At 41.2% G+C, this 24,505-nt stretch overlaps 1 protein-coding gene across 2 annotated transcripts in view; it reads left to right on the top strand.

The window, feature by feature from the left end:
* The first annotated feature begins 4,368 nt into the window (after positions 1-4,368).
* The window catches only part of cdc42bpab (CDC42 binding protein kinase alpha (DMPK-like) b), a 42,230-nt gene continuing 22,093 nt past the window's right edge, over positions 4,369-24,505 (top strand). For both annotated transcript variants that reach the window (XM_037244032.1, XM_037244031.1), the window contains exons 1-5: positions 4,369-5,564; positions 19,116-19,207; positions 21,353-21,436; positions 21,509-21,604; positions 22,267-22,415. In XM_037244032.1, coding sequence (XP_037099927.1) covers positions 5,387-5,564; positions 19,116-19,207; positions 21,353-21,436; positions 21,509-21,604; positions 22,267-22,415 — 599 coding nt within the window. In that variant the 5' untranslated portion in view covers positions 4,369-5,386. The remainder of the gene's footprint in view (positions 5,565-19,115; positions 19,208-21,352; positions 21,437-21,508; positions 21,605-22,266; positions 22,416-24,505) is intronic.

Raw genomic sequence — 24,505 nt, 5'->3', positions numbered from 1 at the left:
AAGCAAGCGGATGAAGATCGGGTCCACGCCCAGCAACGCAGCGTTCAATTGAGGTTTTCCCCCACAGGAGGAAATGCAAACCAGCGTGGGAGGGGAGCGGTTTAGGATTAGATGTTTATTCCGAGCCTTGTCGCCCATTCTTGGTCCTCTCCCTGGCAGATTAAAATTATTAGCCAAACAGACAGTTAATCCGAGAGCCGGGGGGGCCGGTAAAGGATGTGGATTGGGGCAGGCTCTTCACAGGTTGGTGATTATCTGATTCCATTGCGAGGATTTGCCTTGCCTTTTTTGTCACACAAACATTACAAGAGGGCAGCTCTCACTGGCTAGGCCCTGCCTGTGATTGTGTATTGGCCTCTGTTTGCTTAGAGATGTCAGACAGACTGAAGAAGCACACAGGAAGAGCAAATGACAGATGACTGCCAGGCCTGCAGCGGATCGTCTTTTTTTTGGTGGACCAGCAGGTTGGTCGATTTGATCCAACAAATCGACCCAGAAAGTTGCATGGGTCAAATAGACCCAATTAGCAAGCCTGTATATACATTTTTTCACCCATCAGTTTATGGGTTAATTCATGAAATAATTTTAGAGTGTATGAACACTAGCTTACTAGCATTTTATATTTACTGTATTTGCAAAAGTGTCTAATGACAACGTAAGGTATAGTTAATTAAGTAGTATTGTAATATTTGATCAGTTCTTTATGTCTGAAAAGATACCCTACCTGGAATTTGAAAAAAAAAAAAAAGAGACAGGAGTTGTTGAAAATTCAGTCAATCAAATGTTACCTTTTCTTAACAGTGCACTTATATTCTTTTTTATTTTTTTTATATAAATCTTTATTTAATCCCCTTTTTAAAATATGAACTGTAATAATTACAGTATGTACGAAGAAAATAATATTATGACACTATAGTATTAAATTGTGCAACACTTTATTGACGAATAGCTATTCATAACTGATTTGATGTTCATTGTGTGATTATTTACCTTGTATAAAACATGTATGAATGCAATTCAAATCTATCAAATGCACAATACTATGGGAAATTGATTCTGCAGCTGTTTGCCAATCTGCCAGACTACTTTGTGCCACGCTGGACATTCCGCCGTAGCAAGGGTGTGCCCTCCAAACAGTCGGAATGTTTGGTTGCTAAAAGCCCATTTAAATTATGCCCAGGAACTGCACTGACCATCTGGCACAAAGTGGGCCGGCCTCTTTTGGTGCTAAGATGTGATATTTTTTATTTTCTATAATTTTACCCCAAGGGCCCGACCCAATCCATTTATAGACGTAAAACTGAACCAATAAACATCAGTTCTATGGTAGCCAGGGGTGACAAATATGAACTGTCCCCCCTCCCTTCATCCCCCTGTGGCTCCAAAGTGCTCAATCAGGTTGTCTGGTACGTTCCATTGTTGAGTGCAGTCAAGAGCCAGTCTAAGTGCCTATACACTAAAATACATTTATCCTCTCTCTCTAATCATTACAAGCCCTAATTTGGCAAATGAAGACATCCCTTTTACTTTGATGCTTCTCAACTTTTTTTTCCCTTCCCATGTCAGTCAGAGACCTTTTGGTTCAAAGCCACGTACGTCTCAATGCTACTAGGTGCCATTTGTTTTCAAAGGCCACTGAACTCCCACAATCAACAATGGAGGTGTTAATTAACATGCAACATTTGCATTCAAAAGGCGTCCAGTTTATAGGTCGTTCCCTTCCATTTGTGCCACACCAGATGCGTTTCGTAAGGCCACCAAAAATGCTGACTGTGGCTTTTCCATTGATTGAAATATACGGGCTTTGCTTTTGCAAATGATATGTAAACACTCTCATTTCAAAAACACCCCCTTCTCGGAGGAGTTCCGCAGAGTCAATATTGAACTTGTTGTTTGGTGGTCAGTGCATATTCGGTCATTATTATTCACATGCTCCCTGATCTATCTGAACGTCAAATATTTGACGGATCGCTCCTTTGCACCATAATGGGGGCCCCACCCACAGACAGCAGACGTCCAAGGCAATCCACCCACGGAGTCTGCTCAATAATCATCGATCAGTGGAAAAGCGCCAGACCAGACTAGACCGATGAACAATTATTGCTCAAACCACCCAGTCAAGTACACTAATTGCATTTCAGCACGGCTCCACTTTAATTCCACGCGGCATAGTAGATTTAGACAAATAGGATCAGACATGATTGGATTGGAGGACTGACCATTCATATTTGAATTAACTTTTAATTGATCGAACACGTTTTTTTTTATATTAAGAAAGAAACAAATATCTATGTAAAGTTAACGGAGTATGAGATCATAATTAAGTACTTAAAATACAGCATTGTATTTAAAAAGGAAATATTCAGTAATGTCCACGAGAGGACGCTGTTGTCTCATACTGTAACTTGGATTGTCTCTGGCAGAAATATATATTGGAAAATAGAAAATCAAATTACCATAATAGGCCGTAATTTGTATTTAATATAATCTTGACAATTATGTCAATGAAATTCACATGGCGGATGCAACTATACTAAAAAAAAAAGAAAGAAAAATATACAATATTACATGCACACACATGCATGCACCCGGAATATGTTTAGGCCTGTATATATTAGTATACGTATGATTATATTTGTATTTTTCCCCGACAAATCAAGGATAGTTCACAAATAAAACCTATTTCCTCGAATAGTACTTTATCGATCATCTGCAGAAGATATCAGGCATTTAATGGGGTAATGTGATAAGATTGTGAAACATGGTATGATAAAGGTACTTGCAGCCACCTAGTGGCATCGTTATTTATTGTTTTCCTCAGGTGAAAATTACATAAGTGCCTTGTCGATCTTATTTCGTAGACAGGGCCACATAAAAAATGTAAAAACATCTTCAGTGGGCATTCCGGGTGGAATGAGGGTATATTTATTATATGCCTAAGTACACATGACAATTTGATGACGGAAAGTTGACTCAACTTTCGACAAGGTGAAACCAGGTCTAAATTGTGGCGCAGGTGGTTTAACACGATCTTGGAGGATTTAATCCAGGTGTATGCAGACAGATTCTGCACACACCTAAGTCAAACAACAGCTCCTTAAAAGTGCTCTGCCACTCCTCTCCTTTTGTATTTGTTTTTACTGGTTGCCCCTTTCAATAAACATCTGAAAGCGCATCTGGATCTCCCTGCACATATACGAGGGCATCCTTAATTTCTCCAGTTTTTCCCCCCCCACATCGAGCGTCCATGTAGCTTGTAATCAGAGGCCCACCAATAATGTCCACGAGTAATAACCGTTAATCTTGCATTCATAGTTACCCCATGTAAAGTGAATGAGATTGCATAAGCACCGTGTGGCCCTCTTGCTAGTCCAAAGTAAGACAACCAGAATTGTGTGAAATATGAGTGCATTTTGGACCTGTGCACATTGACAAACACAAGGCCCCGTTCTTGATGTCACTCCACCCCCCCAGCCTGCACCATTAAGCACACTCTAGTCAATGTTGTCCGTTAATCATTAATCGATGTACTTTGAGCTGTGATAAGCGCCTCACTTCAAAAAGCATGCGGTGTGATAAGTCAGCGTAATGAAGAACAAAATGTTTTATGTTGAACTCCATTCAAAGTGATTAGCAAATATTCATTTTGGCCTCCTTTGGGTTGTAAAGGTGACTGTGATGATCGGGTTTCAGGACTGGCTGTCATACAAAGGATGGACATGTATTGTGCAAATAGATAGAAAAGCATGTGATGTTCTACTGGATTGATACTACAGGGGAAATCGAGTCATGTGACTGCAATTGTCTTTCATCTTGTTAAATGACATTTTTATAAAGGAACTGCACTAGTAAAAAGACTGACCCCCCCCCCCCCCCAACCCCCTTGCTATGCACCACGCCACCAGCAGCCTGACAGACAGCCCGCAGTTTCCATTCACATTTTTTTTTGACAGCCCCCCCAGCATCACTCCCCTCCCCATTCCCTCCCTCTTTTCCGCACAGCAGATGCTGCGACGGGCGCCATGACGGTGATCTGGGATTTTGCCTGCAGAAGCAACCAAAGATGCTATCAAACGAGGAGAGTAGTTTCAAATCAACACCAAGATGGCGGAGTCATCCCATTCCACGCATGAGCGACAGCTTTAACTGTTGTTTCTGGAAGCGCCTCCGCTTCACATTTAATGTCGCTTTAAGTTAAAAATATAACGTGCTTTCTAAGCGCCAACATTGAGTTTTGACTTTTTAATCCATTGTTCGTATTTTACAAAAGGAGCTTCGCTTCCCATAATGCAACACAAAGCTACCAGCAGGCCGGTATCATCGCAATGTTTTAATGTCTCTGGTAGCGGGTAGCTCCGCTGTGTAAAGGCAGCAAAGAATCGACAGAGCGGCGGGGGAGGCAGCAGGCGAAGCAAAGGCGAGGAGGACAAGAGGGACTTTAGGCTGCGTCCCGTGCTTGGGAGCAGCGACGCCAGACTTCTGCATTCCCCTTGACGCGAGACGGGGTCCCGTACAATCTTAAAAAAAAGAAAAAGAAAAAAGAGAGAGACAGAGGAGAGACTCCTGCATTTGACGGTTAACTTCTTTGGAACTCTTTGAACAATCGTCGTGTCGAAGTGGGTTGGAACGGAGACGTTTTAGTTCGAGGACCGACACTGGGATTTAAAGAACATATCTGGCAAGCACTGTGTTGCGACAACAAGAGGATATTTGGGGAGGCGGGTGTAAATTACGAATGAAAGGGCCCGACTTGGGTTACGTTTGACAGGCGCGGTGAGCACATGACAAGAGGACCCTTTGAAGAAAATTGGAATGATGACATTTGGTAGTTAAGCGAAGTAACGATAACAGCGCTAGCTTGAAAGCTACTCGGCTAAGGTAGCAGACTGCTAACTAAGCCTGTATCGCCCTTTGCATTCCCGGAGCAGAGGAGGGGCATTGGGGTTTTTGTAGCATTGCGGCTGGAATGGAGAATCCCAAATGTCTGCCACATCTACTCAGGGGAAAGTGTTAAACCGCAACCAGAGAGGGTTGATTTTCCATTTTTGTTCAATCAAACAACGGCGTCCAAACCAACCGGCCTGGGGCAGCTAGGCTATGTTATTGGGACGACTAGACTTTTCTCTTGTGCCCTGCGGCGATCAGGAATGTTAACATGGGGAGCTGCTGCACCCCATATACACCCCAAAATGTGGATCTTGAAGGAAAGATCACGAGTAGATAGGCAATACAGCGAGTTCCCCGCATCCGAAAGTTTTTGATCCGTATTTTTGAAACATATTCAAGGTGAGATAACGAGTGGCCAGTTTGACCCCACTTCTTTTTTTTTTACCTTATTTTCACCATCATCATCATTCACCATCGAACCCAACTGGACTGTACAACCATGTCGGGAGAGGTGCGTTTGAAGAAGCTGGAGAAGCTGATTTTGGACGGGCCAGCTGACTCCAGTGGCCAATGTCTTAGTGTGGAAACCCTTCTGGATGTCCTGGTGTGTCTCTACGATGAGTGCAATAATTCTCCACTCCGAAGAGAGAAGAATATTCTGGAGTTTTTGGATTGGGGTAAGACACTGGGAGCATCTTTGACTGTTGTTTATTTCTGATTTTCCTTGTTTGGCCTGTGCAGGCAGCCTCATTTTTGGTAAGACGATAGGCTAATAATGTTGCTTGTGCACTGGCGCTCCCTTCCACATCACATTCCTTTTATAGTAGTCGTGGCCTGCCTGCTCTTTTCCTTAATATTACTCGCCCTCCCTAAAAAAGAAAAAAATCCAACTTAGCATACCTACTGTTACCCTTTTTGTTAAATTTATGACTAACTTTGAGAAATCTGTGAATGCAAGAATTGTATTTGTTGAGGAGCACTGATTAATAGATATATAATTAATAGTAAGGTAATGGAGCTCATCAAGTCATCAATTACCAAATTAAGCAATCATTATTTTTGATAATCGATCCATCGTTTCTAAATCGACCGAATTTCAGCTTCTCATCTTCCCTGAGAGTGGACCGGTTTGTGTTGAATCGAAATAAAACGATGGAAAGTAAAAATATCTTACTCAACAGATTAATCAATTCTTACAATAATCATTAGTTGCAGCCATAATATTTATATTTATTTAATATTTTATAAGAATGTCATATTATGAGGATAAACTGTGATTTTGAAAGAAATGTTTTATTTTGAAGGATCCAAAACACAATTACAAACAATAAAAAAAATCATGTAATATTCACATGTATTCATGAGCTACCACAAATGATGCAGTCATGTGATCATGCACATGGTATCCGAAATTCCCCTTTTAAAGCCATACACACGCAATGTCGCAGATACTACAGTAATATCTGGAGGATGGTGACAGAGGAAAAAAAAAAAAAGTCTAGTTGCCCACCTCACATTGTGAACAATTGATGACGTAATCAGTACGATCTCAAGTCCATTATAGCTTCCCAACTTTTGTTTGCAGTCCCAAAGCTATTTTACACGCTAATCACAGTTGCATAGCATCTCTTCGCCAAGTTCTTGTGACTTAATAACCAGGGAAAGTGTTTTGTCCGGTTTTGTAACTTTTCCACCTCCCTCGTACAAAGAAAAAAAAAAAAACATCACATGAAGCTTGGGGGACCACACACACGTACTGGTTAGTGTAGAAGAGCTATGCACGTGTGCGCGCCTGTGTGAGTTTGGTTGGTGCATGAAGCAGGAATGTGAACAACTCACCTTTTTTAGCTAGCTGCCGGAGCATGCCTGCCCTGCCCCGCATGTCTGGGAAAGCCCTGGAAGCAGGAACAACTATGCGCCCTCACAGGAGGGAATGTGGATTAATGATATGCCAGACAGTGAAAGTAAACATCAAGTGGGAAAAAAAAAAAAAAAACCACAAAGTTTCGGTAACAACTGTTTTGCCCCCAATTGTAATCTGTTCTTTTAAAAGAAACACAATAGCTGTGATAATTACAGGATAGTAGTTAAATGGTTCACTTTTGTCTACCCCACCCATCGGCATCTTTACAACCTGTTGTCGGCCTGTTCTAAAAAACCGATCCCTCTGGGCTGGTACAAAACCGCCCGCGGTGGCTTGGTTAGTGTGAGAACGAGAAAATACAAGAAGTATTTCTTCTTCCTCTTCTCCATGTCTTGACATCCGTGTTGTCATGTATACATTATCGCCACATACCTGACTCCTATACGGATGTCTGGGCTGGTTAAGCGGTATCGGCGTCAGAGTATCGGTGCATTTCTTTTACCAGTATGACGACAGAGCATCGATCCCAATACTTCTAATGACAGTGCATTCTTCAAAACACCTGTACTGAAAATGATCAGCAAGCACTGTATTAGTTTCACAACCTCCAATTCCTGCTTTGGCCCTACAAAACAAATGTCACAGTATTAAGCGCAGGCTACATCTGATTGATGGCATCGACGCCGTTTAATCCTACATGCTGTAAAACGGTTCAAGATGGTCCGTGTGAAACTCAATAACGCTCCTAGAATTAGACGGAGCCGCGATTTCTTCAGCCAACTTAAGAATGCAAAGTCAGAGTCAGGCCCCCCAAACCACAGTCATGGGGCTTGTACACCTTTTTTATGCAATTGTTTTGTTTTCACTCCGCCAAAAGTGAATGAGGCACAGACCAAGGTAAACATTTAAATTGGGTGTGCTTGTCTTCTTGTTTGGTGACCTCATTCCACCTGAAATGGAGACCCCTCCGCGTGACCCAAAGCCACAGGGGGAATGAACACGGGAAAGTACGCCGCATCCCCATTGCTCGTGTTTACTTCAGCAGTGTGCCGAGCGGACTTCTCTAGTTCAGGCTCGTGCGCCTTTTCCTTCATTCACAGTGCGGTTTGCAAACCCTGCAGATTGACTTGCATTTATGCATGATGTGCCCGTTTTAACCTTTAAGCCAAAACAGCTTTCAATGCTTTGCTCCCGCTGTATTATTTGAAGTTTTTATGTATGCACGAACAAAAATGTTCTGGATGTTCTCTAATTGATCTCGTACCATTTGCAGTTTCTACCTTTTGCATTTCACATCTTTTATTTCACTCTGACTCATCTTGCGGCTGCCGTGCTAACCTGCAGTAAGCCAACATGGAGGACGCCTGCAAAGGCCAGTTGTTTAGCCGCAGCTGATGTATGTGCATTCGTGCTCCGCCTTCCCAGAGCTCTCATTGGCAGCATGCCCCAGACGCACACACACACAATCTTGCTGTGTGTATGCACTCCTACACAATACACAGCCGCACACTTGTTGTTTCGACTTTTAGCTCTTAAAGTGTTCTCGCTACGGCAATTCCAACGATTAGGTGTTGTAAATTCGACGTCAAGCCCCTTCGGTTCGACCTCACCCAGAACAAAAAGCCTAGTATGCAAGGCTATCCTCTCAGTGCCCCTGGCATCTTCTACTTTCTGCCTATTACTAGTAAGCATGTGATAAGACTACTATGAAGCCAATTCAATACTTGTAGATGGAAAAACTGGGCTCAATGACATTTTTTCGAAGGATTTAGACGACTAAGTCTGCATTACGATGATCTTGGTAGTAGGCTTGAACGTTTTATAGAAGCAGTCTCCTAACAGGACATCCTCACAAGCTCTCAGGCAGTTTCCTGTCTGGTTGTCCGGTGGTGACGGTGGACAGGAAGAAAGCGCAAGAAGTCAATGAGCTAGTCGGGACTAAACGTCGACCATGATGTCATTGAAGGAAGTGAGACAGCTGGATCGCATTGTGTCATTGTGTGCTCACTTGTGTCCAGCATTGTGATGATGTTGACAAGCGGTTGAAGTCATTAACGTGGGTCATTTCCTTGCCAGTGAATCCAGCTTGCATATAAGTGTCATTTGCGGTGCTGATATAATGGGACACAAAATGGCCGATTCGTTGTACTGTTTGAAGTATTTTTTTATTTATGTGTGTGTGTGTCATCAAATCGATCTATCTATCTGAGACGGGCTTATTTTTAATTATGATGGCTCATTAGAATGTGGCAAGGGGGGCGGGGGGGGGGCTGGTTTGACTTCCTTTTTGTGACTCTCAAAGGATCCACTGCAGCTCACAGGTCATTAGCCAGGCCCAAAGGACCCCCAGGACCTGACCGCAAATGGCATCTACCCCTCCCCTTTCCTCTTCCCCACCAGCTTTTAATATTCTTGCCCTTTTCTGCCTCATCCTTGGCTTGTGGGTTTGGCTGACCCTTGCTGAACAGCATCATCATCATGAATCTTTGTTGGTTATTAGTTTTATTTTTTTTCCAGCTTATTCCCTGGGATGTCAGCGAGACAGCCACCAAATTTAAATGTCTCTCTCTCTTCCTCCTGCAGTTTAAAGAACACATTTCTTGCAGGCTTCCGTAGTTTGACATTAAGCACACGCCTTCATTGATTGATTGAATATTTATTGATCCCCAGGGGTGGGGAAATTCAGGCCCCAGCAGTATCCATACCACAGAGCGGGGATACAAAAGACACACAGATGGCATGAGCGCAACTCCATGAGCTCTCAAAAGGCTGCCACACAACGGCGCCTCAAAGAAAGTCAGAAAGTGCTCAAGATAAAAGCCATCAAAGCAAATCAAAGCTAAAAGACAAAGGGAAAAAAAAGTATCAGCGGCCAACCAGCACCCCCCAATACAAGAACCTCTGTAACCACAAGTTCTGTTCTCATGAATGGATTTGCAGGTATTAGCTTGAATTTGTCATACTACTATTATCCAAAAGTGTCGACATTGATGTAATTAAGTTGTCTTCCCGCAAGTCCCACTGGGCATAACCATCGTAAAAGTTTGAATTACTCAACGCTTTAGTTGCGCTTTTAATTCCATGTAAACACTTGTCATTCAGGAGGAATGTCTGTTCGAAATGACTTTTCAGCTCGGAAGGCTAATTAGCAAGTCGTTTTGTCTGCCAGCCTAGCTTACAAGCGACACACATCAACAAGTCAATGCCGCAGACTGGAAAACATCTTAAATGCCTTCTTCAAAGTTTCTCTTGTTAACGGGCAACGTTTTGGGAAACTTGCCGACCAAGTCCATCCATTTGGGATCAAAAGCGATCCGCAGACGGCTGGCGAAGAGTAAAAGACATTCAACATAGTTTTGTCTCTTCCCATTTGCTTGGAGAGGAAGTGCAAGCCAGGAAATGGACGTCAGCGCTGGCCTTAAAAAATGTCAGCAAAAAAATTTTTTTGTCCATAGTTTCTACTAGACTGGATGTTGACAAAGTTTCTTAAAACTTTCGATATAGAATCACAAACCCGTTTGAACCGACTCAAATGTTCTTAGCTTTCGCGCCCTTAATCGGTAACACCAAAATTAATCGAGATTCGGGCTGAACTGTAGTAAGAACCCATGGTATGCCCACGATAAAATTGATACGGAAAGAGGATTAAAAGAATGTAATACATTTCAAGTTTAGAGCAAACTTCCTCTACCCGCTGTTAAATCTACGGATTACAGAATCAAAGGCTCCTTGGGATTCAGCCACAGACGCAATTTGGCTTCTATAGTCGATCCATTTTAAACCATGTGTACACACACACACACACACACACACACACTATTATATCTCCCAACTAATCCTTTTTTTTTTTTTAGTCAAGATAATCCTTTAATATGGGAGATGGCTTTCTAGAGGTAACATAAAAAAATTTAACTCGCGACGCGTCCTCTGTGTTTTTGTGGCCTTAACACGATCGGAATGACTGCTGGCTGACCTGCCGCTGTCTCGACCCGAGGACGAAATCTCGTGGAGGCTCTTAAAACCAGAACCCTCTACCGCGTTGTCACACAACAGGTTCATAAATAACGTGATTTTTCTCTGGCCTCTGCTTTCTCCTCCTCCAGCTTGGCTTCTCTTTCCTGTTGCAGGATGTTTATCTGTCGGCAGAGAAACAGGCACAAAACCCCCAGTTATGGTTGGATGGGGGGGGGGGGGGACGCCAAGGAATCCGATCGAGATCGTCTTGTCTCTGCTTCACAGCTGTAGGCATGTACTTATGAGTGAAGAAATACTTTTTTTTTTTTTTTTTTCCCAGTTTAGAAGTCTTATGACTTGGAGTTCTGGTGGTTGTTATTTCGAATCTGTTGACCAGAGCTCTAGAGAAGTGTTTTCCCAAGTTAAGGATGGCATTCATTCAGTCATTTTCCTCATTGCTTATCAATTAGCCGGAATTTGCGGTTTTGATTTCGGCTCGTCACGATTACAAAAATTTGATAATCGAAGAAAAAAACGATCAACGTTTTGTGTAGAATCTCTGCCCCTATGTATTTTTTAGGGTTCAGCAAGAGGCAAAGGGGCCAAACCGCAGGATCTGGCTGCTTTATATCTTTCTATGTTTGCCGCGCATCTCCCCGTTGCTTTGAGCGGAGGGTTCAGTTGTGTGTGTTTTTAAAAAAAAAAAAAAAAAAAAATAGTGCTGACTCAGTCCGCAGCCCCCATTGCTGGGCTGCTTGTGGAATTTGGAGCTGAGGTGCAATGTACGGGAGCACAGCAGCTGTTTGGAAGGGGCCCGATCGACCTCTTTGTCCACCAGTTCCCCACTCACCCCTCCTTCACATTCTGTCTGTCTGTCTTTCTGTCTGTCTGCCTCTCCCTCTCATTGTGGATTTCATTGTGCTGGTCCGTGATGGTCAACCGGGTTCCATTCACCGATGCATTCTTTCAATGCTGCATACTTGCTATTCTGTTTTTGCTGATTTGTTATCATCAAGCAATCTCGCTCAGATGTTTTAGATTTGTTCTCTTGTCGATTTCCTGTTTGACATCTCCTCCTGCTCCCTCTTGCCTGGTGCTTCTATCAGTCCCCCCCCCGGCGATGCTGTTAGGTATCCCAGAGCACCATTGATATCGGCATCAGCACCGTTCATCCATTGTACAGCTCAATGGTGCTCATTGACTTGGTAAAATCTCACGTGCTGTTAATCTGATCGACCCACATCCTTCCTCCTCGAGACTGAATCACTCGCATTGTGCGGATGCACTCCGTGATAAAGCGAAACGTCCGTGCACCACCTGACAATCTGTTCAGGCATTCTCCCTCGAGCAAGATTCCTGTCCTCACATACTTTCAGAAAGAGTCGTTGAGGAAGCGGAACGGCCGTGATCTGCGCAAGCTGTCGCAAGCTTCGTAGAAAATCGTTGAAGAATTCAATTCATCGCTGTGGGAAATCAGACGATTCATTCTAACGTGCAGCAAAACGTATGAAATGCTTGCTTAGAACAATCCTAATGTGTTGCGTAATCGATGCTCCTCCCACTAGTTTTTCATAGCTGCCACGTTTGCAGAATATAAATAAAGACACGTTAGGGATACGATTTCCCTTTTTACAAGGATTCATGGAACTTTTTCTCATCATACAACAGTACTTGACAAGTACTTTATAAAAACGCATCTATCAGGAATGCAATTGTATTATAAAATGAGAAGGAAGACAAAGGTGTGGCAGTCTAGCCTGTTGGGTGAAAGTTGGCAAGCTTCTTGGCATGTAGTCGCCGGCGTTGAGAGAATGCCGCAAGAGAGGCGGTGTCTACATATTCACCTCGATGGCAACGGGGTCACACTGTATCCACCCACCCACGCAATCTACTTAACTATGAGGTCACTCGTCTCTTACCTGTTATCTCGGCCGCTGCCTGCTACTGTGCTCGTTTGTTGATCAGGCTTTGTATTTTCCTATTTCCTATTTAAACCCTTGAAGTGAATCATGTTAATTTCACCTGTTTAGTGGATTCACTTCATTTTAAATGTTGAATAAAAAAGCGGCTTTGTTCATTTTAGATTTGTTATCCCGAGTGACAACATTGGGGGAGCTGTATGTGTGCAAATATTTTAGCATGAGTGTTTATTAATGATGTATTTTATGGTCAGAGAAGGGCTGGGCAATTAGTCAAAATTAAATCTTTAGTTTTGGTTTCCCACGATCCGAAAAAGATAATTTAAGAAAATAGGAGTGTGTGTGTATATAATATATAAAAGCCCCCTGAATGCCCCCTTGTTGTTTGCAGTACCAATCGTGTGATGTATCTTCTTCAGTCTCTCCCTTAACTCGCTTTAAGATGTTTATTGCCATCTCAGTTGGAGTTTACACAAACACGTTGCACATAAACACATAACACGGCAAAAAATACACACATCGTCCATTTAAATGGAATTTGAGAAACATCACTAGCTTATGCTAGTAGTCAATGGAAAACCCAATTGACTTGCTAGCAAAAGTTAGCATTATAATTTATGAGAGGGATTTACATTTACAAGTGTTTTAAAATATTTTATTTGTTAGTGATTTATTTTCTGGTTTGTATTTTAAGTTGTATTTAAAGTTGAGTTTTGGTAGTTGAATAAATGCAAATTTTTGAAGTCAGTGAACAAATGGTTTGAATGTGATTTCAATATCAGACTGATTATTAGTGTTACGTTTTTTTTTATGCCTCACTTTTAATCAACAACAAAGGAGTGGCAAACTGAGCATTCCCTTTTTCAGCTCTTTTATTCCCCGTTTCTTTTTCCCCCCCAGACTACGAATGACCACCTGGTAGTGTTAGCATAGCATCTCCTTCCCTCTTGACTCAAAGGTCATAAACAAAAGACTTGTGGATGCTCCTATACAAATGGGGAAATCCATTTATAGTAACGGGTGGACCCGATGTGACACAACCCCTTAAATGGTGCAAAGTCCTTGCTGGGCCGTACCACTTGAGGAACAGAGTGTTGTAACATAGTAACAACATCACCAATAACCATGATGTGCCCAGAAAAGGCTTTTGGAAACTTGTGATGTAATATCTGTCGGGATGTTGTTTTGAACATGGATGGGATGTACAAATTGCTCACTTTAATTTGCCCTGTGTTAAAATTTATTAAGTACTTCTTTCTCAAAGTTAACAAGGTGCCACAATAGTTCTACATTCTTGTACGCATAATATGCCAACTTTTTTTTGTCTGTGTAAAACCGCAGAGCTTTGGAAAATGCAGAACAGTCGTACGGGTCGGTATTCCTGGCTTTTAGGGCCAGCTTTAGAAGCTGCTATAAAGTCACTTGTTCCTGGGAATGCGGGAGAAAATGTTTCTTCTGGCTTCAGACCCTCGACAGAAGAGTCATCCAGCTGTCAGTTTGTGTTTCGCCGCAGTCGCAAGCAAAACCTGGATTTGAATATTTTTTTTGCAAATCCCATGTGCATTAAAAACCCTTGGCAGGTTTTTGTATCATTAGTGTTTCTTGTATTATCAAATTACAGTATACGCAAATCCAAGGCGTCTTGGTAACATCCTGAAAAGCTTCTCACCTTATCTACACATATTGGGAGTGCTTATTGACTCAGAATTGCATAAATCAACTTGTTTGCAGTGTGGGTTGAGCATGTTGACTTGAAACTCAGTTTTTTTTTTTTAGTGTACTTGCATAAACAGACTGCTTGCAAGTTGACACCCAACGTTCTCCGAACAAGTTGCTGAAATGAATTCAGTGAAATATAATTTAAAATGGGGAGTAGGTGGAAACTAGACGATAGGGAATTTGACACCATTTTGTAATTCTGGAGTCATTGCTGTGCGGTTTCAGCATCAAATTGTGTTTACTGCTTCAGAGCAACATGGTGTGCTGTTTTAGTCATGTCCGTTTTGTCCTTCACTTATTTCCTGTAGTCATCAATGATTTTGTGACAAATATTTTGCATTGCAAACTGGGACTTGGGTTGCTGTCTGGACCTTCAGGCTCTGCCTGCTGTGATGTCACAGCTGTCATTCACCAGAGAGGCAGACACCGCTCATTTGGGTTAGCGGAGAACAAACAAAGTGGCTTCTGCTGGAAATACGGTAAATTACAATTTCCAACTTTTCTTGGAAATGACCGTAGTGGACAAGAAAAAATGAGCCGAGCTTCTCGGTGAAATCCATCTTGTAACCATTGCTGTGTATCAATAATGACCTTATGGAGAACTCATTTGGTCATTTTTTATGATAGATGCACAACTTTTTTTCCCCAACAAGGCTATTTTTTTTCTGTCTAGGAAAACCAGCTTATGAGCTGTATTCCTTCCAGCGGTCTCGTCACGGTCAGACGACGGGGAAGGCCATCCACAGGTTTCTTCCTCTCCTCGTCTAATCCTGAAAAGTCACCCTCTCTTTCCATCTCTCTTTTCCCCTGTCTCTCTTGAAAACTGCATTTTTGCGTCGTTACCTCACTGCGGTTGTAAATAATATCCGTGATGGCTTCCAGATGTCCCTCCATCCATCCCACTGTGGAAGTGGGAATGGGGTCGGAGTGTGGTGCGGTTGTAAGCGTTGGACACTTATATATATTGTTAACTGGCTCAACTGCTGACTAGTCTCACTGGCCCGACACGCCACAATCTGCACTGTCCCGGTATCTGAATGCGTTGTGTTCCGAGTTGACTGTTTTTCCAGTACCACACTGCCCTGACTGTGCTTTTATGCTTCCCATCTTACCGTATGTTGTTATCCAACAATCATGTTCTGTTGTCGCTTGAGAGTTCTTAAACCGCAGACAAGAAGCAGACATCATCGTCATGGTAGTTCTTCCAGTGGAGTTCATTAGCCCACTAATTCCGCCCCTGTCTTCTGTTTTTTTCATTCGCTGTGGTTGTTGGATTGATGATGGTCTGTGTTAAACAATGCCCACAAGATAGACACACAAATTTACAATGCTCAATAAATTTGTTAGAAAACATAATTTTTTTCTTTCATTTTTTTTTAGCCAATACAAAATAGTCCCACAAAAAAGATTGCAAATTATATTTGTGATTGTGCACTAGGAAAAATTACTTTGAATATTATAAACCGTATTTTCCGCAGTATAAGGTGCACTGGATTATAAGGCGCACCTTCAATGAATGGCCCATTTTAAAACTTTGTCCATATATAAGGCGCAGCGGATTATAAGGCGCACCTTCAATGAATGGCCCATTTTAAAACTTTGTCCATATATAAAATATATACATTTGGCCCGCGGGCCAGACTTTAAACACGCCTGCTGTAGTGGCTCAGTATTGGTCCATATATAAGGCGCACCTGATTATAAGGCGCACTGTTGGCTTTTGACAAAATTGGAGGTTTTTAGGTGTGCCTTATAGTGCGGAAAATACGGTAATTTTTTTCTAACATTCTAGCAATATTGCAAAAAATGAGAACACGGTAAACACAGTTTGAGGTCTAAAGAAAAAAAGTACAAAGAAAAATAAAATACATATGCTACTTAAGATGTTTCTCCTGAAACGATGTACTGAGCCAGCCCAACCCAACAGTCGCATACAAAACCATGTATGAACCTAACAGAGTACTTTAGCAATAAAAAATATATTGTGGCATGCTTCATTTTGACTTTGCTGTACACGAATGAAATACCAGTCACGCTTACATGCCAACTTGAACTAAACCAAGCCAACAAAATGTACTGAAATGTCTCACAAGTGTGCCATTCGAGCTAAATAAACACACTTTCCTGAAACTGCACCAAAATGGCCTCTTGTTGTGATACCGATGGATGAGCCAGATAAGTGGTCTGGATTTTTAGTTTACAGCACTACTAAGTTTGGCGTCACTCACGTTTTTCCAGTTTCACTGGCTCCTGAAGCCAAACGTTTTTTTCATAGTGTAGATTGCAAATGTCGCCCTTAAATACTCATAGCCGTCTTTCCAACATAGAGTGTAATACATTAAACTGACATCTTTTTCCAATCTTGACTCACCGGCTTACGTCGTCATTGCAAAAGCTCTCGCAAACAAAGAGCTTCATTCTAAGAGCTTGGATTGACACTTTCCCAATCATTGCCAGGGGTTCTTGCCACACCTTGTCTTAGCAACTGTTGCTATGTTGGGTCTACCTGTGTATTTTGCTTGTGAGTTAAGATGGATGACAAAACTGGATGGTATTTGCTTGTTTTGTTTTTAAAAAAAAATAGAAAGCACGGCGTGTTCAATTCAGTGGCTGTCAAGCAGACGCATTGATTGCCGCGCAAAAGTGGGTTACCGTATTTTCCGGACTATAAGGCGCACCAGACTATAAGGCGCACCTTCAATGAATGGCCCATTTTAAAACTTTATCCTTATATAAGGCACACCATTAATGCATCATGTCAGATTTTTAATCCAAATCAAATCATTCTCCATTTTATCTATTTTATTTCAACTTCAGACCCAACAAATTACTTTATAATCACAAAATAATGATCCATAGTCTTTTTGATTCATGATTCATAGTCTTCAGCGAGCCACTTATGATTGATTTCATGACACAATGCTTCGGGCCAGTTTAAATTTAGGAATTTGGTCCATATATAAGGCGCACCGGATTATAAGGCGCACTGTCGACTTTTGAGAAAATGTTTTTAGGTGTGCCTTATAGTCCGGAAAATACGGTAGTTCATTGCTTATTGAAAACAAGCAGTATGACCTTACCTACACGCTCACCCGTAAGACAAATTCCAATAATAAATTGCATGCTACTAAAAGAGGTTCTTGGTGTGCTTTGTTCAAATGATGTCTTTGTTGTTTTAATTCTCAAGGTCATGGAATTTCTATGAAACCAGAGAGACAACAGCTCAGCATTTATCTAGTTTTGATGTGGGGAACTTGATAGATATCCACGGATGGATGTGAACATACTTTGCATGAGTTCTTTGTTGTGGCTCGGACCCGTGGGCTCGGAGATGAAAGACATCTCATGTGGTGGAACTCCTGACTCAGCAGACAGCTACTAATCACGTCTTCCTCTTCCTTGCGCCATTACCTTTAACTCTGTGCCCTAAGATTCATTTGAATGAAGAATTTTCCACCCATTTGCTCAAGCACTATCTCATTAAATCACTTAAGATAAAGAAGCTGGGGGGTGAGATCAGATGTGATGGCCAAGTTGTCTTCCTAAATACTTTGAAGTAAAAATACCCTCAGGTATCTGAATGACAGCTTGAGAAGCGAGCAGTAGCAATGTTGGGGGCTGAAATGCGTCTTCATGACCTTCCTGATGATGGAAATGAAGCAATTAACATGTATAACCCATGTGCTCAGTGCTGAATAATTGATGTTGTCTTCCAGCATTTATTGATATGGCTGCCCCCAATGACCGATGCCAATATAGGTTGCCTCGAGCGGGGCCGAAATGTGCTTTATTTACACTTTGCTGGGATTTCATTCATTCTACTACTACAATTAAATAAGTGGAGCTATGACAGATGTCAGTAAATAAAACGGGATTGGCGAGAAAACTGCCAAATAATATACTTTTGTATTTCGAGGTGTCTTCTGATTATAAATCTATTATTGTGAAATTTCAATTTCACACAAGGAAATGGGGAAAACGGTCATCCCATAAGAAATTTTTATTTGCTTGTTTGTGGAGTAGTACGTGAGAAACTGCTTCTCAGGTTTCTTGCAAATATTAAAAATTCACACTTTTCATATCAGCAGTGGGGCAAATATTACAATCTCGGTTTGTCCATTCGGTCCTAAGTGTGTGTCTTTTTTTAAAAATTTTTTTATAATGATTGCATTGTAAAAATGTAATTTGTGGTCACATTCTACACAACTGGTACAGTATTGCTAGTAATGAACATAACCAAGACTATTTTTTCATATAGGCCCTAAACGACATAGCCAATTGTATGTTATGTGTCCAGCAATCATAGCGGTATGACTATGTCAGCCCCTCATGACTCCACTAAAAGTGAACACTCACTGACCTTATGTGTTAGTTTACTTTGACCAAAGGGCGTCAACCCCCCACCACACCCCTACAGTATGAAAATGTCATTTTCCGGAACACTTGCGGTTCTATAAAACCATGGCGCACACCCACGCACGGACAAGTGTAGCGGACTTCGACATGTAGTGCCTTGTATGTAAACTAATAAACAGATAAAATCTATTGGCAAATAAATCTATCAATACTAGCCTCATTCACCATGTTATGAATAAGCTACTAAAATAATTTACACTGGGAATTATTTGAAATTGTTTTTCCCAAAAGGAAATGATCGTTTTTGCAAGCTACTGATTTAATTTTTAAAAAGTATATTTTAATTGCTTACTTGTGGAAGTCACTTGAGACATATTGGAATGAACTTGACCATCTCTCTTCTTTTTTTCTTCTAGCGAAACCTTTTACATCCAAAGTGAAGCAGATGCGGCTACACAAAGAAGACTTTGAGATCCTCAAAGTGATTGGACGAGGAGCTTTCGGAGAGGTAACATGCCATTGGGTTTCCCCCTTCACTTTTCTTAAGGGAACAAGTGTCATGCGTCAATTTAAACCCGCTCACATCAAATCCAGTGGTTTTATTTTTGTCTACTTGTCTGTTTTGACAGGAGACTCGTCAAAATATAAAACTTGTTCCTCGAGGCACTACTTTTTGCGATGTGATCCGAAAACAATGCTTAGAAGTAAAAGACAGTAATACCGAGATTACCAAGATATAACAGACAATCACCACGTCTGATATTTGGGCTGCTTTCTTCTGCATTCCTGCTGCAGTGTGCGGTACGAGACTGCTGATTGAGCATGACTCCACTTGCAAAAAGGGACTTTCACATTTCTCACTTTACGGGATTAAAGTACCAGTGAAACTCACCACCAAATACCACTTTGTTCATTTTGTCCGCGGAATGTAGTGATGGTAAAATGAAGCTTCAAATTTGCTTCGTGAACCACTTGTTATATATTTTGACTCCTCTAGATGGCACTGTTAGTTTCAATAAATGCGTTTAAGAAATGGCAAGTCAGCCCAGTTCCATCTACAGGTGTTAAAAAATATTTTGAAATGTGAAGCTTTGTTTTCACATCACTAGTTTGCATGTAAGGAAGTTGGAAGATATTTGTTAATAGGTTTCAGGTGATTATGACAAAGCAGGGGAATGTTGTAAGGACAGTTATCATGGCCCTCAGCCAATCCTCTTGCATAAAAAAAATATTGCGCCAAAGGCAGCGCCAAACTGACAATTGAGATTTTTCTTATCGTTGAATCAATTCATTCCATATAATCCTACAAGACAGTCTCTGCAAAATATTGGCAGCATGTCTTTGGCAATCGGTGCAGTTGACTGCGAATGTCTCCGAGAGTGATTCCGCTCATTTGTCTGCTTCTCAGAGTGATTTCATATTTCTAGTTAGAATAGAATACAATAGATCTTTATTTGCCTTAAAGTCTCCTCTCTCTGCAAGAAGCTGACTTTGCTTCATTTTTTTGTTGCTAGAATGTCAAGCCAGCCATGTTGTTGTTTCTTTCCAAAGCAAAGTCAGACCTTTGCATGAACATCCCATTGGTTCTCTTCCCAAAGACATAGAGCCGAAAATCCCTGAGGAAATTTTCATTCATGTTTAAAAACCAAAACACACAGTTGCCGACTCCTTGCTTATCATTCTGTTCAATAAGTAAACAAAGTGCCACAATGTGTACTTTGAATGAATAATTACGGAAAAGAGATGAAGAGGAGAATGCTGGGGGTGGAGAACAAGAAGCTAGTAAAGTGACAGGAGAAGACAAAAACAGCGAGACGTTGCCAAGATCTGCGCTCCCCCCCCTCTTCTTCCTCTCTGCCTCCTTGGAGGGATCCAAACACTGCAGGAATGTTATCATTGTATTGCATTAGCAACATTCCCCAGCTCATTTTAATGGACTACAGACTCTCTTGCATGAGCTTCTGTTTCTTTCTGTGTGCATGCTTGTATGGGTCACAAATTCTTCTGTTTCCTCTTCAGTTCTTTTCTGTCACATGGTGAAAAGTTCCCCACACATATAAAGTGACTAAATAAAATAAAAGTTTCAAAAAAAGCACCAGAAAAGCTAGTTGAGATATTTTGCAGATGTTGGTGCATTTTTTTTTTTTTTTTTTTTTACAAAGTTATCTTTTTCCATTTGTGTGCATGTCAACAGCGGTTAGCAACTTGCATCCAAATATCACATCTGTAAAAATGTTCCCATTCTCAATTGATTGGTTTGCAGTTTCATGTCCATGGACAAGACTTTCCTTCGAGTTATGAATCATATTTAAGTATCCAGCTGTTTCCCTCCCACACTTTCTGAACTTTGCCAGCCTTTTCCCGCCATCTGACACTTGCTGTCATCTTTCCCACATATTTGTACGACTTAATTCAGTTAGTGAAAGGAGAAATTAGTGATTAAGTGGCTGCTGACTTCTAGTTTTAGCGGCACGAACGTAATCCTATTTCAACTCTTAACTTTCACCGTTGGATCCACTTCATGTCCCACGCAAATCGAAATTCAAAATCATACCGCTACTGAATCTGTTCACTTTATGTGCTAAATACTAAATACAAAAATTGTACGGTCCTTCTAAACTTTGTATTCACCATCACCGATCTTTGTGTACAGGTAGCCGTCGTGAAAGTGCGAAATACGGACAAAGTATTTGCCATGAAGATTCTTAACAAATGGGAGATGCTGAAGCGAGCAGAGGTAAAACTCCGTTCGTTTTATTGTGTCTATGTCATGATATTAACAGTTTCAAATTGTTTTTTTTGTTTTTAGACGGCATGTTTTCGAGAGGAGCGAGACGTGTTGGTTAACGGGGACTCCCAGTGGATTACCACTCTCCACTATGCCTTCCAAGATGATAACAATTTGGTAGGCTGCAATACGAACTTGAAATATTTGGAGTTCCACGTATAATAATGTTTTGCTTTCTCATTGCACTGAGCAGCCCCATCTGACTTTCACCGGTTCACTCAGCAATCTATGTTTAGAACACAATGCTTATCTCTTCAGTATGTCAGGTGACCTGCCAGCTGGTGACCTGCACCATTATTTTCTATAGCAAAGCACAACATGGCAAAGAATTGTAGGAAATCAGGCCGACGCAAGTACCAATTGGCATGAATGTAATAGCTTTGAATTTTGATGCCATAGCCATCATTTGCCATTTAGAGCGTCTGTCATCTGTGTCTTTCTCTCCTTGACCCCAAGTTCAAATGCCGGGACTGCTTGCCATTCCATTTCCCACATTCTCACAACAAATACTTTAGCCGAGACACTCCCCGAGACTCTCGACTAGACATCGCTGCCCTTCCTAATTATAGAAAAAAAAAATTGTATGCATATTTTCCAGCTCTCATTTCCTCTGATTCCTTCTCTAGTAATTAGCGAGAAGGGCTCGTTTCTCTAGAGTGGCCTCTGGGAAAAACAAAATACTGTCCCATATAATGTTTTTAGAATATTTTGTCATTTTTTTTTTTCTGTCCTAAGTTCTATGTCACTGTAATTAAGACAAAGCTCTAATGTTGTTTTAGTATCTGGTCATGGACTACTATGTGGGTGGTGACCTGCTCACGTTGCTCAGTAAATTCGAGGACCGACTGCCCGAGGATATGGCCAGATTCTACCTGGCTGAAATGGTGCTTGCTATCGAATCTATCCACCAGCTTCACTACGTTCACAGGTATACTAGAAGCTTTTCATTGTCTTTTAATTTCCAAAACAATGTCAAAATATATGGCATGTGTATTACTGCACAGGTGACCCACTTACTTTTCTTTCAGTTCTAAATTGGAATCCTACAAATTAGTAATCACCAATACTTTAACGACCCAACTCAGTGATTATTTGATTTGGAATCAAAGTCCGAGAGACAAATTGAACTTCTCCAAAGGGGGGAAAGAGTTGGCTTGAAAGTGTGTATTGGACAGAATAAAACATGTTACAGCCGGAATGCATTGCTGCCGGCTGCTGCCTTCACTTTGTTCCAAAAATGAAGCGGTCTATTTTCAAAAGCCATAGAGGAATAGAATTTTATTACATAAACCAAACATTCTCGATATATTTCTAAAATAATATCTCAATAAATAAAATATTTTCAAATTAACAACAAAAACAGTTTTTTTTGTAATAAATCCCTCACCGCTTGGTTAAGTTACAACTTCAACTTGTCAGCAAGTCCAGTACTAACAATTCCGGCCTGTACTGCAATGGCAGTTGTTACTTTGGCGTGATCGGAATTTCGAGCAAGGGAGAGGCACGGCCCCTCATGTTGGCTATCATTTGTGAAGGTTCATAAAGTGATCCTTTTTTTTTTTTAATTTGATTCGTGCATCTGTCCCGCCAGAAAGTTATAAACCCAATCGTAGTATGTCAACACCCAATGTCGAAATATTAGTTCGCACTTTCATATACATGTTTAACAACATATTTAATTGCACACAGTTTACAAAAATGTAGTTTGTACTTAAAATTGGACTTGAGACTTAAAGCGTGGAAGACCACTGTAGTACAGAATGCACAGTGTACACAATGACCTTTTTAAAAAAAAAAAATAAAATAAAATAATAATAATAATTCTTTGTATGCTTACCATGCTCGCTGGCATCTTTGTCAATATTAGCATAAAATCATGTCGGATAAGAAACATAAGTGGCTAACATTCGCCGGGCTCATGTTGGGTACCTCTGCCCTATAGTGAGTGACAGCTGCATGGGACATTTGGCATGAGACAATTTCAAGTGTTTCACTCAGCTATTAGCGCAGTGCTTGTTCCCCAGTAACACCAAGTGGAATGCTCCAGCCCACCACCCGTTTCCAAATCTGTGCCCACACATCAGGAATTTGACACGCGTGTCATCTCACAGATTTGAAGCTTACATGAGAAGCTGATTGTGTTATCGTGTTGTTTTGGGTTGCCATAGTTTGTTATTCCAGTACAGCTGAATCCTCCAGCTTGTCTTTTTTTATTTTTTTATTCCAGAAGCAGATAGGGTATATTCTTTAACTACATTTATTCCTGGCCCTTATAAAAGTTTCAGTTTTCATGTCCTCTTTACTTGGATAAAAGTGGTGCCTTGACCTACCACACTAGTGAAATGACTAGTATCTCAAATACATCGTCACCATTGAAATGAATGGGAGTTCCATTAATTCGTTCCAAAAACCTCAAAAACAAAGGCAAGCACGTTTTATGAAGTGTAATCACGCCTCTCTCTCTCTTCCCCCGCCATGCACATGTACTTGAACTTTTTACTTCCTTGGGAGCCATACTGAACGGGTAATTTATAGCAAAAAAAAAAAGCCCACAAAGTTACCAATGACAATTACGTTGTGTGAGAGACGACACAAAAAGCTGTTTTGATGGTAAGAAACGTGGTTCTTGAACCCAAGCAATAATTGTCTGCTAAATTTGTAAACACACTTGTTAGTGAGCAAAGCCTAAATTGGGCCGCTAGTAAATTAACTTCCACTGGACTGTCAAATGGCACAGGATTAGTTTGATGTCAACTATAGATGTGAATAAAATATGATCATAATAATGTGATCATATCCCGGGTAGGTCTGAAGGTGTGACGTTGGGAAAGAAGCGGACATTAAAATGTCGATACGAATGTGAGAATAATGAAACTCAGTGGGGAGGCGCTAATTGTACGTTGTTATCTCGCGGCTAACAGTAGCAGACATGGAAGAGTGAAAGGAAAAGTATCATGAAGACACTGTTCCCATTGAAGATCCTTTGTGGACTGTTTGGGACAGTAATGATGGGGTCTA

Source organism: Syngnathus acus, chromosome 24 (assembly GCF_901709675.1).
Source record: "Syngnathus acus chromosome 24, fSynAcu1.2, whole genome shotgun sequence".
NCBI lineage: Eukaryota > Metazoa > Chordata > Actinopteri > Syngnathiformes > Syngnathidae > Syngnathus > Syngnathus acus.
Note: the sequence above shows the minus strand (reverse complement) of the source record. Positions and strands in the feature narration are given on the sequence as shown.